At 48.5% G+C, this 15262-nt stretch overlaps 1 protein-coding gene and 1 long non-coding RNA gene across 9 annotated transcripts in view; one reads left to right on the top strand and one right to left on the bottom strand.

The window, feature by feature from the left end:
* Positions 1–15262, top strand: part of ANO2 (anoctamin 2) — a 350657-nt gene that overhangs the window by 95597 nt on the left and 239798 nt on the right. For all 8 annotated transcript variants that reach the window (XM_082349769.1, XM_082349772.1, XM_082349775.1 and 5 more), the window contains 2 exons: positions 3202–3256; positions 5587–5638. In XM_082349769.1, coding sequence (XP_082205895.1) covers positions 3202–3256; positions 5587–5638 — 107 coding nt within the window. The remainder of the gene's footprint in view (positions 1–3201; positions 3257–5586; positions 5639–15262) is intronic.
* LOC309609022 overlaps positions 1–15262 on the bottom strand; it is a 447877-nt gene that overhangs the window by 246817 nt on the left and 185798 nt on the right. The window lies entirely within an intron of this gene.

The raw sequence follows: 15262 nt of genomic DNA, 5'->3' as shown, positions 1-15262 counted from the left end.
GAGTGCCCGGGTGCCTGGGGGATGGGGGAGGAAGCCTGCTCTCAGGGTGGAATACTCCCTGTGTCTGCCTTCCCACTCCCTGTCCCTGAGCGAGATGATCGCAGACAGCTCCTGAATATTCATCCCGTGGCTTCTGGGAAAACCTGCCTTTTCAGTCACTTCGCATGATGGATGGAGAATCAGGGAGCAGACAACCAGAAACTTCGGGACTCTGTGAGCAAGGTGGTCCAATACCTGTTTACCTTCCGCGGGGAGACCACTCTGCTCTGTTCCCAGTCTAACAGGGTTTCAAGATATTGTGATAATCCAGAGGGACGGTGGATGAAGCTTCTGGACGTCTGTCTTCTCAGCTGCCAGCTCGTGCCCTCACTGACCCGGAGGAGGGGAGGGAATAAGTTTTCTTCTCAGGGATGCCCTTTTGGGAGGAAGCCTTTGGAAGGGGGAGTCGTAGTTGGGAAGTGGGAGATGCAGAAGCCAAGCACTAATTCTGTTTTAGGAGCTAATGATAAAATAAGAAACTATCAGGAGTGATAAGAGACTCGAGTGAGAGAGGGAAAGGAATGGGCTTGGAAAGGAAGAAAAGGTACAGGATCTTTGCTTTTGGAGGAGATGGCATTGATGGGCTGTGTTTCTGCCATTCACTGGGTACCATCTCTACCCATCTTTGCCATGTTAGATAACAATTCTGTACACATGCATATGCTCCCTCATTGAATTCTTACCCCTCAACGATTCTGGTACCAATTCTGGTCACCAGTTCCAACGTGTGTGTGGGTTTTCCCGCACCACCAAGAAATTCTCCGACACCAGCTGGGTGCCCTACAATTCACCTCAATTCTGACACTGTTTACCTGGAAATAGCATCAGATCCCTCAGGCTGAGGGCTCAGTGTCACAAGACTGCCCCGCACTTCAGATGCCTAAGCAAGTCCAGGTTGTGACCTGTGCTTCTGACCGACTGGCTACAAATCAGAGGTTCTCACGACCCCCTCCTTGCGTTCGACTAATCTGATAGAGTGGCTCACAGAACTCAGGAAACCAGTTTACTCGCTAGATTACCGGTTTATTATAAAGGATGTTAAAGGATACAAATCAACAGCCAGGTGAAGAGATACATAAGGCGAGGTCCCAAACAAAGGAGCTTCTGTCCTCATGAGTTTTGGGCTCAGCATGAAAGCGTTTTGATTCACCAACCCAGAAGCTCTTCAAAGTACATCCTTTTGGATTTTTATGGAGGTTTCATTCCATAGGCGTGATTGATCAAATCATTGGCCGTTGGTGATTGATTCAACCTCCAGTCCCGCTGTGCTTCCCGGGAAGTCAGCGGGTAGGACTGAAAGTCCAACCCTCTACTCCTGGTGGTTTCCCTGGCAACCAGCCCTATCTTTAGCGGCTTTCCAAAAGTCACCTCATTAACATAAACTCACTGGTGGTTGCAAGGGGCTTGTTATGAGTATCACGACACTCCTGTCACCTTTATGGCTCTGAAGCAATTTCAGGAATTGAGGACAGGAGACCAAATACTATAACAAAAGATGCTCTTATGGCTCAGAAAATTCCAAGGGCTTGGGAAGCTGTGAGCACAGTGGATGAAGACCAAAATATATATTTATTATAAATCACAGTGTCGCACTCCCATTGTGAAGCGGCCGTCCAGATATAACTATCCCTCTGTTATGGAGAGGAAACCGAGGTCCAGGATCTGTCCAAGGTCATGAAAGCTTAAGTGGCTGCACTGGGATTGACGTGTTGACCTCCTGGCCGGCTGTTGTTTTTGCAGTCTGTGCGTCCTCCGCATCTCCCCTTCCTTGGGCCCTTTCTCCACACCGGCGCTGGCATCTGACCTGCCACCTCCCACACAGCTCCATTCAGTCAGCTTCTGTGCTCTTTCCAGGCCACTTCTTCACCCCCAGCCAGAATATGCTCTCCATCCTCTGAGTTTTCATAGCAATGGTCTGCATGTGGTCACGTTCTCCTCTGCATCAATTGCTTGGAAACACCCCCCACCCCAATCCCCAGTGGCTGGGCTCCCAGGGGGCCGGGGGCATGGTTCAGGTGTCTGTGTGCCCTCCAGCACAATGCCCTAAGGACAGTCACACAGGTGTTATTTTTTTTTTAACATCTTTATTGGAGTATAATTGCTTTACAATGGTGTGTTAGTTTCTGCTGTATAACAAAATGAATCAGCTTTACATATACATATATCCCCATATCTCCTCCCTCTTGCATCTCCCTCCCACCCTCCCTATCCTACCCCTCTAGGTGGTCACAAAGCACCGAGCTGATCTCCCTGTGCCATGTAGCTGCTTCCCACTAGCTAGCTATTTTACATTTGGTAGTGTATATATGTTCATGCCACTCTCTCACTTCGTCCCAGCTTCCCCTACTCCTCCCCGTGTCCTCAAGTCCATTCTCTGCGTCTGTGTCTTTATTCCACACAGGTGTTTTTTTGAGTGAAAGGTCAACATTTGAAGTTTACAACAGACACAGGTCTTGCATAATTGGGAGTTTGGTATCTAATTGATGTGACAACAGTGACAACATTAAATGAAAATTTGAAAAACAGTTATAACCCCAACATCCTGAAACTGCACTCTTTTCTGCTGTTGTGTTTTGTTTTGTTTTTTTCCCCAGCCGCGCCATGCGGCTTGCAGGATCTTAGTTCCCTGACCAGGGATTGAACCTGGGCCCTCGGCAGTGGCAGTGCTGAGTCCTAACCACTGGACCGCCAGGGAGTTCCACGTTGTTGTGTTTTTACTGTCTTTGTCCGCGCACAGGAATCCTTTTTATATACTTTCATTTTTAAAACTTATCATAGTATAATGTTTTTCTATCATAGTCTAACTTTTTCTACAGTATTTCTAAAGTTTTCATAATTAGAATTTCCAACGGCTGTATGATAATCCATCCTTTAGGTTTTGGAATTGCGTCTTAGCTCCATAGTCTTTGTTATAAGTAAGTTTGTAATGAACATTTTAATTTATGGACCTTTTTTTTCCACTGAATTTATTTTCCCAGTGATACATTTCTATGATAAGTTTTCAGAATTACTGGGTCAGAAAGAGTGTAAATGTTGTGAGAGTGTGTGTCTCTTACACATCTTGTTATGTTGCTTTCTAGAGGTTTGCTCTGGGCCTGGGGTGACAGTAGTCCCAGAACAAGGATAATGAAATGAATTGACCTGCTTTCTTGGTGTCGCCAGGTACAACATCCAGGACAAGGACACCTTCTTTGATAATGCTACCCGTAGCCGCATTGTAAGTAAAACCGGTTAACCAGGTGCTTAACCAGGTGTGGTGGGCTCGGGAGGGGGAGAGGAAGCCTGAATCCCCTTTGGCAGGGCATCTCTCGCCCTCCCTGCTGCCTCCCATCATCCTTTGCTTGGAGTTGCCTAGCAACTGGAAGGAGCGTCCAGGAGCTTCCCAATCCCAGTATCGAAATAGCCAACAACTCTTCTCACTCTTGGCTTGAGAGGCGGGTCTCCTCTTTATGGTCCTCCACCCAGGCCCTTCTTGGAATCACAAAAGCAGGGAATGTCAGAGCTGGGGGGACTTTCAGCTAGTCAGGTGACCCCCTTGCTTGACGATTGAGGAAACTGAGGCTCTGAGATGCAATGAATTGAAAAAAAATTCAGGCAGATCGTTTGTGTCCAAATGAGGGCTCATTGCTGGGCTGCTGAGTTTCTTTCTTCATCCCCAAAGAAGTCCTGCGCATTGCTGTCACAGGGAATGCTAGAGCTGGGCAGTTTGTCCAAGGACAGAATTACCAGCCCATTCAATAGGAAGCCAACATTTGTGACTGTAGCCATTCTTCTACTGTCTTTTTGCCTTTTGAAGTCAAGGTTTTGGATTTTGCAGGGTGGTTGATTCCCCTGGGCCCTGCGGCCCCAGTCTGAGCTGTAGGGCATCTCTGTTCACTGATCCATTTATCCCCTCCCCACCTGGAGAGCATCCAGCTTATGGACAGAAGAAGGGAGAGAAAAAGGGGCTCAAGGAACGCTGGTCACTTAGGCCACAGTGGAAACATGGCAGCATGTTCCCATTGATCCCTAGGAAAGAACTTAAGTTTCAACAGAATGAGGAATAAAAGTTAGGTACCTAGAGGACTTCCAAGCCAGCAGGGTGACGAGAAGGGTAAGAAGGGGCAGGTGATTGGAAGAAGATGCAGAACATTTCCAAGTCATGCTGAAAACACGGCCCTGACTCTTTGCTTGCAGGATGGGCAACAAAACACCTCAGGTCCCTTCGCCTAGTGTTCTAGCAAGATTTAACACGGGCATATGATTTCTCTTATCTTCCTACAGAAAAAAGTGTAAACTTCCCATTGTTTTAGTTGATGATGTTACAAGCTGTAAGTCTCCCCACAGCTTGGATCCCACGACTGGGGGGCACATTACAGGGCATTGTGGAAATTACCCGATAATTGCGAAGTGCTTGTAAAATAATAGACTGCCATATAAATGCTGTTCCTAATTATCACTGCAGTTGAATACTGCACTATATTATAAGTGAATTAAACATTCTTGGGCCCCATTCTGCTGGAAGTTATTTATTTACCACTCCCTCTAGGTCTGTGGCTGGAATGTGGGAGTGTAAATGATGATGGAGTAACACATCTTTTCTCGTTCTGGAAGCTTCTTCCTTCCCCTCCTGCCCTTTTCCCAGTCTACCGCACACTGTGACGGGGGGAGAAAAGGGCCTTGAGTTTTGTCCTGGGGTCTGCTCTGCCCTGGGCTTTGGTCTGAGGACCTCGCCTGCATCTCCCTGTGCCCCCTTCCCTGTGGGCATCTGGGCAGCCCAGCTGTCTGTCCCAACGCCGACTTCCTTCCTGGAGCCGGGAGCAGGCTTGAGACCCCTTGGAGGGCACTAGTTGGCCTGCAGGTTTACTCTGCCCTGGGTCCCTGCTTCCTTGGCTGGGACGCTCTCAGCACCCCGCCCTCCTGAGTGAGCGACAGGGTCCCTGCAGGCCCCACAGTCGGGGCTGTTGACCTGTTGATGTGCAGTGGTCACCGAGCAGCAGCCTGCCGTGTGCCCAGGATGCGCTATGACACGTGGAGTCTTGAGGATGTGTGGGACCTGCTCTGACTGGGGAGGCATGATAAGGACTTGGGGGAAAAGCAGAGAAGTGATAGCACCAAGGACCAAGATGTAGGTGGCCCTTTTCTAGTTGCCAAAGCACTTTCATGGGTCCCCAAAGCAGCTCTGAGAGACAGTTCCATTGCAGGGGGGCCCACGGGCCCTCAGGACCTGCAGGGAGCTCGCTCAGGACCCCTCAGTGGCAGAGCACTGTCGGGGCTGGTGGGGAGGGCACGCCCCCCCCCCCCCCCCCGCCTTCCCTCCCGGCTTCCTCCTGGGCCCTCCAGAGGGATGTGAGTCTGGGCTCCCCTTCCCTCCTGTAACTGCAGTCAACTTACAGGCTTTTCTTTATTTTGCAGGGCGGGGTGGCAAACGGGGGGTGTGTGCCTGAGGGGGTTAGATGCTTTGTTGGAATGTCCGTGAGCAGGGCACATGCCTGCCCATCCCCGCCCTCGGGCTGGGGACGCACCATGTGGCCCAGACGTTCACGGCCGAACTGTCGTCTGTTTTAGGTACGCGAGATCCTGAAGCGCACCACCTGCTCTCGAGCCAACAACATGATGGGTAAGGACCCTCCCACCGGGGGCCGTACTGACAGGGGCTGGGGGGCCAGGGAGACTGAGAACAAGACAAACAGACGCCCGCATGGAGGGGGCGCCCTGCCTGCCCCCATTCCTCATGGGGCTGGGGCTGCCCCCTGACCTTCACCCCAGGTCTCTGTCCTTCCTCTCCTTTCCCTGGATCCTTGCTGACACCTTTCACTCGATCCCGAAAATTCAGCTCCTCTCTCTTCACAGTCTCCAAAAGGTTTTAATAACCACCCAAATCATGGCAGCTTTTTATTCGTTTGTTTTTAAGAAGAAAGGCATCTTCGAGGCCTTTTAGTCCAAGCCCCTCACTTGATGTCTAAAGAAACTGACTCCCAGAGAGGGTGAATTAGTCTGCCGGTACCTCTTCTGAGTTCAGCGTCCTTGTCACCACTAAACCTGTCTGGCTAAACCTGTCTGCCTTGTGGTTTGGTTTTTGAACCTGGGGGTGTTTGTGTTTGAAGCAGGACCCTCAGTGTTTGGGAGCTTGCAGTATAAGGCAGGTGGGCCGGATGCTGACGGGTGGTGGAGGGGACACAGGCGGGGGTGACACGCTGAGCTTAGGTCCACGCGCGGTGTCCACACGATCCCCCTGCAGGTGGAACGCTCTTTCCAAAGGGGCTGCTGTCACTCATCACTCAGAACGTACCCTGGGGTGACACACCTTTGGCTTTTGAGGCAGCTTTTAGTTGAAAAGAGTCATTTAGAGGCAAGTCTAGGGAATAAAGTAGGCCGTCAAGCTGAGGAACAATAACCACGATGGCAGTAATAATAGCTAACGTTGGAGAGTTTATGTGGGGTCCATATGCTGCCTCAGGACTGAGGGAAGGGGGTGAAGAGGGAATCAGAGCAGGTGCTGTGTAGTGACAGTATCATTAGAACAGTGCGGGACCTCTCAAGGGGGCGACTGTATATGACTCTGATGTATTCATCTCACGACAAAATTTTAAATACCACTCCAGTGTTAAAAAATCAAATCTTCTACATGGTGTTGTCTGTCTGGAGCACGGTGCTGATGAGACGAGACTCTGAGTGAGTGAGGCGGGGCATTGGCCCCTCAGTCCCATGGGATGGACCGAAGCCCTCATTTTGAGCGCTTGTAACTGAGGACCACCAGAGGCGTCAAGAGGTCTGAGGGTGTAGTTTGTGTTTTCTCATGGCCTCTATCAAAGTTCTGGAATTTACCCTCACTTCTAGTCCAGTTCACTCCTCGGTTCTAGTAATCTGCCTTTTATTCACTCACACCCTCCTTGGATGGACCAAAACTGCTCCCTCGGGTGTCACAGGTGACTCCGTCCTGCCCGCGTTTCATGGCCTTTTCCTCCGTCTTCGTCTTTCTATATCCTTCCAAACCCTCTCACTGAACCTCCATCTTCTGATAGTGGGTATCCAGGGAGGATACCAGGGAAGATCCTGTTTCTCCTTCCTGGACCACACTTTGCTTCCTCTTCCTCCTCCCCCATTTTCAAGGTTGTCTTCTCCACGTTCCCTTGGCCTCCTCACTCTTGCCCTGCACAGAAGACATGCAGCCGTGAATTTCTATTTCCCACTTCTGTCCCCCATTGCACACCAGCCTTTCCAGCGGCCAGCTGGATACCTCCACTGAGATATTCCCAGAACCTTGAAATCAGCGTCTGGCTGTGCCCATTTCCGTCTCATTCCTCTCTCACGCTGTCCATCTCTCCTGCTTTTCTTCCTGTTAACGTGACCACTGCCCTCTCTGGTTTAGCTCCTGCTGTTCCCTTTGCCGGGATGTCCTTCCCCACGTCTCACCCGGGCCCACCCCCAGACCGAATACCTCTGTCCCCCAGGTTCTCCCGTTATGCCCTCTCCTCGGAACTCCCATCAAGTTTGATGTCTTTCTTGGTGATTATCTGTGTCCGTGGCTTAGACCCCCGAGACAGTCCTTGAGATGTGTCTGGATCACCTTTTATCCCCCAGTGCACTTGGCTGGCTGGCTCTCCTGCACGTTCTACTCAGTCGATTTGCTTTAGTGAATTAATTAAACGTGCTCAGCTGGCTAGTGTCATAGCAGTAGCTGGTGAGTTCCCGGTGATGTGTGTTTGTGGACAAATGACTTAACTTCTCTCCAACCCAGTTTTCCCTTTAAGGTAAGAATTAACGTGTCTCGCAGAGTTTTTGTAAAGATTAAATGGGAAACTGTTAGTTTGTTTTGTAAACTGGGAAGTCCTTAAAAACTAAAGCTTGTTTTGAGGGACAGCCTCCAGATTGTTGAAAAGTCATTAGAGACCCTCTGCTTTAAGACAGCAGTTTTTTTTCCTTTGAGGATCTGTATTTTTTTTTTTTTTTTCCCGATGTCACAAAGTCAGACATCTTAAGGATTTTGTTATTGAGTAGTTTTCAAAAATTTCTTTCTTTTTTGACGTTCAGAAAACATTTATTGAGCACCTGCTATGTGTCAAATGATGTTATAGAAACTGAGAGATGGCAAGATGAATTTGACCTACTTTCTGTTCTTGCGGGGCTCTTAGTTTAGCCATACGGACAGACACGTAAACAGATAATTATGAGATGATCGGGTGGGTATGATATTAGAAGTGTACAGAGGGCAAAGGGAGCGCAGATTCAGAACAGCCAGCTCCCATGGATGCACCTGAGTACCGTCGTAAGTTATCCAGTGTCAGCTTCATGACTCGCCGGGGAGGTAGGTGTGTCAGGACTGATCATCTCCAGTTACCACGGGCACAGACAGGAGGGGTGGCTTTTCCAGAGCCACATACTGAGACACTGTTAGAACTGGGTCTAGAACCTGGGTTCCCTCCTCCGATCCTACTTCCTCTGCCTTTGGGATGCAGGGAACTCAGCGTGGCGTTTGGCTGAGTCTTTATGGGCTGTTGGTTCCACAGTAGTTGCTGATGACTTACTAGCTCCTAACAAGGGACTGAACTCTGCTTCCCAGGAGAGGAGAACGCTGAAGGCCGATTCTCAGGTTCTTTGACTTCCGCCTGGGAAAATACAGTACCCTTTAAGCTTTTTGGCCAACTTACCATCTTACTTAGAAGATCAGAAAGAATGAGGAATGTGTTAACATTGTGAGGCCTCAGGATAATAACGGACCTTTGAGCCATGGGTAAATTTTGATTTTATTGCCCTTCTCTCTGGTTTTATAGAGAAACACACATGGGCTTAGAATTGGCTTAGATTTCCTCCGGAGGAGGGTTGCCTCATAAAAATAAAAGAAAAAGGAAGAACAGGCTTGTGTGCAGAATTGTTTTCCAAGGCATTTTCATTGATCCTTCAGCTTTGGAATTACCTTTTATGTGGTCATTACTTTTGTGACCAATTGACAAAGCTTTATTCCCATTCTCATTGTCCTCAATTACAGTGGAAATTAAAAGATGGAAAAGATGATAAAGATTAGAAATAGAAGATGGAAAAATAAAACTAAAGATAATAGTAATTCAGAATCACTCCCATTTGTCTGGTATTATCACTTTCTTCTTTGTAGAAAATACATTTTTTTGAATGCCTACTTTTGCAAAGCATTATGCTGCATACAAGATGTATGTATTGATTTATTTATAGTCCTGTCTTGTTCCACAAAATTTCTGAGGTGACTTACAAGAAAAACAATAAAACAGCATAATATAAATAATAAATAAAGAAATGAGAAACAGGAAAAACACAAATTAAAATAGAATGTTGAAACTAGGAGGAAAAAATAGGCTACAAATATGCAAACCATACAGCCCTCTAGCTTCTGCAGTTGGGCTGCAAATTTGACCTTGAACCAAAGTGAGAGGGGAATACAGTCAGTGGTGTAGCACTTAATGTCCTCAGCAACATCTTTTTATATAGAAATTTTTCTAAAGTCTCTCTAAAATTCCCTGCTTTCTTATATAGAATATATCAACGTATGGTCTCTATATAAAGGCATACGTAAGCTTTTCTGTAGGATTCAGGATTATCCTTGAGAATATAAGGTTATTTAAGTTTCCTCAAGGATTACCTAAGTATTATTAGGGCTGTTTGCCCCACAGTCTCTGATGTTTTTGAATTCTCGACTCTGGTGACCTCCCTCCCTGAGTTTCGCTATTTCAAGGTTTGCCCTGCTATTTAGGACACAGAAAAACAAACTCATTAGAATTTGGGGTAAAGAGAGAGCGAAAAGGCATTGCAGGAGGATCTGGAGGATTCTGCTGTGGCTAGGTACATAACCTGAGGGAATCGGTTGCCTGAGATTGAGACACTTTTTCTTCTGGGTTCTCTGTTGTGAGAGCTGAGATAACCAGATAAGAGATCTCTGTACACATGAGGTCTTCCTGTAACCAAGATAGTAAGGACCCCTTGCATGTGTGTCATTGTATGCTTTGCAAAGCACTTTCACACTCTTTATCTTCTTTGATCCTTTAACTCCCGTGCAGAGTAGATTCAACAGATATTAGATACTAACCACTTTCCCAACAGAGAGATTGACTTCGAGCCCAAGGTTAGAGATTTGGAGCTGATGGAAACCCGAGTTTCTTGGCTCTTCTTCAGTGCTCTTGTAAATTAATCAGTTAATAAACGGATGTAGTTATTAGGAAAGGTTTTCCAGTGAAGGTGGAAGCTGAGGTCTTCCCCCGTGACATCCATTCATTCAACAAATATTTATTCGTATTCTACATATCATTCATGTTCTAGAACTGGGGACAAGAGTAGAGACTCAGACACAGATCCCTGCCTTTACGGAGCTCACATTTGAGTGGCATTTGAGAAGAACAAATAAGCCACATGGCTGTCTAGCGAGAGAGATGCATGCAAGGAAAGCAAATGATACAAAAGACAGGAAGGGAACCACTCCAGAGAATCAGGTTAGGGTCCCAACAGGAGCAAATGACACACTCACATGACCACCATTCAGGGCAGGAATATCAACAGAGAGACCATTTACAAAGGTGTGGCCTGGCAGTTGGGGATGCCAGGGTAGCATCGTGACCTGGAATTAGCGGGAGAGCTGTTACCATCTGTGTACATGGTTCCCTGTGCTCTACAGTAGGACCTTGTTGTTTATCCATCCTATATAGACTAGTTTGCATCTGCTGATCCCAAACTGCATGTTTAACCCACTCCCCAGGTGACTCTCAGGGACTCTAAAGGTAGACAGCGATATGAGCACAGGATGGGCTGCCACAGGCTTCTTGCCCTGCCTACGTCTGGGAGTGGGAAGAGTGGTCCACGTGCTGGCCTTCTGGGGATCTGACTGTTGCTTCTCCGAAGTCCTCAAACGAAACCAAGTCTTCTCTGTGAAGGGCTTAATCTTTGTTGTGGTTTTTCTAACATTTGCTATATGGACGTTCACCGTTTGGTCCCTTTCAACGTCCTAGCCAGCAGTAGGGTCTCTTGGACTTCCTGTCGCCTTTTTGTCTTTTCTTTACTTTCTTTCTTCTTTGGTGAAAGGAGGGGCAGCAGGATAAAAATTAGCAGAAGAAGGCAAAGAAAGGGGAGCTGACCTTGAAAAAGGATCGGCATTTGGTGACTGTCTAACTTTTAATTTGGGGTGGTTTGTTCTGTAACCTCCCCAAGAGCCAACTCACCCTTTCTCTTTTATTTACCTGGGAAGTGAGGGCTGGTGGGCTGATACACACACCATGTCCAGAGCCTGGAAGTACTTGTGAGTTTGGGATCCGCAGGGTGGTGGTAGCCTGTAAGTCATCACAAACTTGGCCCAGCCCGATGGTGCCTCCTAATCAACATAATGTCAGATCAGTGGTTGGGTTCAGGACTGTGCCAGTTCACCCCATTCTGGAATGCCTTTCAAGTGTGCTTTATTGTGGAAAGAAGCCCAAGCTTCCTTCACTGACACCTTTCCTGTACCTTCATATGAAAGTTGTTGCCTTTTCATGGACAGAAAATTACAGCTTGATAGAGCTACATTTTCATAGATATTTTGGCATCAGAGCATTTAAACAAATGTATGCTTTGGGCATCTCCCCTCCCTACTCAGGAGACGATGTCTTAATTATTTTGACCGAAGCCAGACCATGTTGTGTGATGTAAACATCTGGTTTATCATTCATCCAGCTGAACTGGTTTATATTTTGTTAGAAGAAAAGGCTTGGGATTAAAGGCATTTAAGTAATTAAGCACACGTCAAGACAATTTGATGATGGGTAAATATAGTCTCTGTTCAATGCACTGTCTGGGGGGCTCTGGTTTAGATTTACGTCCGGCTGGAATACAGGGATGAAAGCAGAACGCCGGGCAGACTGGGCCCTGTTCTGGGGGGAATCAAAACCAAATGAGTTTTCAGGGGTTGAGCATCATGCCTCTAAGTACCTGTCCTGGTGTTTGGCCTGGAGGGGCACAGCTGCAGTTCCGTATCACTCGGCAGCACTTGCAGGTTTTAGGAGATTCTCACTTTGGGAGGCGGACCAGAAACTGTGCTTTGGGTCAGGCTCTGTGTCCAGGAAACCAGAGATGTCTTGGAAGCTAAATGCGAAGCCTTAGGTTTTATATTATGAGGGTGTTTTCAGGTACCAGTCCCAGGGCCTGAGCCCACCCTGCTCTGGTCCTTGACCCTGACCCTGTATTTGCAGAGGACCAGTGTTGCTGGGCTTGGCTGAATCAGCAGAGCTGTGGCCATTGCTGGGCAGAGAGAAAAATGTGAGCCTTTTCCCTGGGGAATTGTGGTTCTAAGCAACAGATAAGAAGTACCCGGTGACCTGAAGGGACTTTGGGGATCAGTAAAGAAGTCCTCGGTGGGCCATGCTTTGTTTGGGCCAAGGCACTGCTTCTCTTTGAGGCGAGAGGGGAAGGAAAATGTTCTCAGTGCTTTCTCCTTCTTGCTGGCCCCCATTCTGGGAGTAGGAGGACAAAAGATTGGGTCTCTCTCTGTCTCCCTGGGTCTAGAGCAGAGAGGAAGGACTTTGGATGTCATCCTGAAGAGGAAAGCTTTGCCGTTATGGCCAGATGGAGGGTGCATGATGGAACCAATTAGCCCTTTCTGCTGAAAAGAAAGGAAAAATTCAGAATTTCAATTTTCAAAGCAGGGACTCTTTTTTTTTTTTTTTTTCTTAAAGGTTGATTATTTTCTTCTTTCAAACTGATTTCCATGCTTGTTTGGGGGTAGAATCTTGGTGTCTGAAGTCTGTGGCTGAGAGGCCAAAGCAGTTCCCTTTCTTGGGTGAAGTTGTGGATGAACAGTTACTTTTCAGCTTGCCTCTCCCCCTCCCCATTCCTCTTCCTTTCGTGTCCCATCCCCTCCCTCTGCCCAGCAGCCACTGACGGAATGGCGCATGAGATACCACCTGAAGAGGGGGAGGTGCACAGCCATGGGGCAGAGACACAGTCAATGACAGCATCTTGAAGCTCTGGTTATCTGGTTTAGGACAATTCAGCTTTGATGACCTGAGTCGTCTTGGTTCCTCTCTTTAGGAAGCAGACTAGTCAACCAGAGTTTAAGTTTCCTTCATCAGCATGGGTTGCCAAAGAAAACTGGAGTAGTGGGTAGGTGGACGCCTGTGAATCATGGGAAGAGATGCTGAGATCACGTTCGCCATAGGGCTGCTTACTCTTTTGGGGAACAACCGTTATCCCTCCTGTGTTCCCAGCAGTGAGGCGGGAGCCATGGGAGACTCCCGTGAGAGGGGCGTGCTCCCTGCCTCAGGTACCTTGCGGGCCTTTGGAGGGCACCAAACAAGGCATGAACAACATTCTAGAAGTGAAACTGGCATTCACTGCCAAGGAACTTTATTTCAGATGAGACGTAGGGTGCATAGCTTTAGACCTCCGACGATTCGAGATCTGTTTTGAAGCTCTGGTGTCAGGAGCCAGGAGTTCAGGATGTCGGCCCAGTGCTCTCAGATGCTGGGCTACTCTCTAAGCAAAGCCGAGAACTAGCAGGGGAGCTCCACACCTGCTGAACTTCTCCACGCAGTTTGGCGACTGCCTTCAGGGTATATGCTGCCGCCGTGGCAACCAGGGGGTGGGTATGGGTGCAGGGACTGGGTTAGGTAGTGCGTGGGGTGGGGTCTAGCTGGAGCCCTGCCCGCCTGTGATGCTTCAGCCTGTATCCATGTTGACAGCTTTGAACCGCCCCCCGCCCCCTCCCGGCTTGGGATCCCTCCCCTTGATGATTGTAGGGTGGCTTCACATTGCTGTGGTTATGGCTCTTGAACTGATTAATGATGCTCAGAGTGAAATTGTAGTCCTCGGAGGAAGACAAATCTGCAGCTCCTTCAGCCCCGGGGCACCTCTCCCCAACCCGTACTCCCTATACCCACCCTCCATCCCCCATCTCCCACCCTCCCCCCCCCCCCCCCCCGCCCAGTTATTTCTGATGTTTTCTGTGCATGCCGAGGAGGAGACGTAAAATCAGGAAAGGACTGGCCCTTGGGTGACGCCGCAACCCTGAAATCTCAGCTCTCAACTCACTGGAAGAGTGGCCGCTTCTGCCAGGCGCCCCTGCAGCCTCCTGAGGGCCTCTGCTCCCACGTGGGCCCCTGGCCAGCCGTTCTGGCATCCCAGGCAAATAGGGGCATGATTTGAGGAAGAGGAGGCTGATGGAGGGAGGAGGATTGTTTGAGAACCTCTGAGGCTCCGAGCACGCGGTGGGGCCCTGACTGTGTGCGGGAGGTGGAAAACCATGAATTTTGACGAGTCACTGTCGTCTGGCTTTGTCACGCGGCCTGGCCGTCTCTCCAGAGTCGTGTGCAAATGCAGATTACTTAGCATTTGGACGTCATGCGTGTTTCCCTCCAAAATCGAATTTCTCCTCTTCACACTACGGTCTACAGTGTCTCCGGAAAGAATGGTTCAGGGCAGAAAGCGTGCTTGAGACAAGGGAAATCACTGTGTATCAGAGACCCCGCCCTCTGCCGCCCCACTGCCCCCCACTGAATGTGCATCCCCGCATCCCCGCATGGCAGGGTCCTCGAGCTGATGAGATATGATCCCTTCCATCTGGGAGCCAGCAACCCAGGGCAGACTGTCCTGAGTGACAGAACATACAGGGCACGTTATAGTCTCTGAATCCAAACATGAAGGAAATGAGGGAATAATAGTGGCTCTGTGTTGAAATGAGCTTCTCTGTGGTGAGTGTATTGGAGTTACAGGGACGGAGCCGCTCCTTCATGTAACATCTATTTAGTAGGGTCTGCTGTGTGTGTGCCCGGTGCTGTGGAATACTGTCGGGGTTAAAAAAAAATGGATCCCCTGTTACGCGGTTTTCCAACTTTGTGGTCTCAGGACCTCTTTACACTTTTAAAAATTATCGAGAGCGCCTACAGGGCTTTCATCTAGGTGGATTATATTGATCAATATTTATTATATTTGAAGTTAAAATCGAGAAAAGTTTAAAGCACAAGGATACACAAGCCCACATTCCATTAGCTGTCCAGGGGTGATGTCATCACAGGTCACAAAACTCTGCTGTAGACTCGTGAGAGAATAGGAGTGTAAAAGCAGACAGTGTCTTAGTACTATTATAAAAATAGTCTGACCTTATGAACCCCCTGAAAAGGTCATGGGGACACCCGGGGTTCCCCAGGTCACACTTTGAGAACCACTGCCCTAGGGATCTAAGGGTCCAGGCAGGTCAGTCGTGGACCATAATGCACGCTGCCTTGTGAAGGAACAGGGAGGGGCCAGAAATGAGTTG

This window comes from Balaenoptera borealis (genome assembly GCF_965194805.1).
Source record: "Balaenoptera borealis genome assembly, chromosome: 13".
Classification (NCBI taxonomy): Eukaryota; Metazoa; Chordata; class Mammalia; order Artiodactyla; family Balaenopteridae; genus Balaenoptera; species Balaenoptera borealis.
Note: the sequence above shows the minus strand (reverse complement) of the source record. Positions and strands in the feature narration are given on the sequence as shown.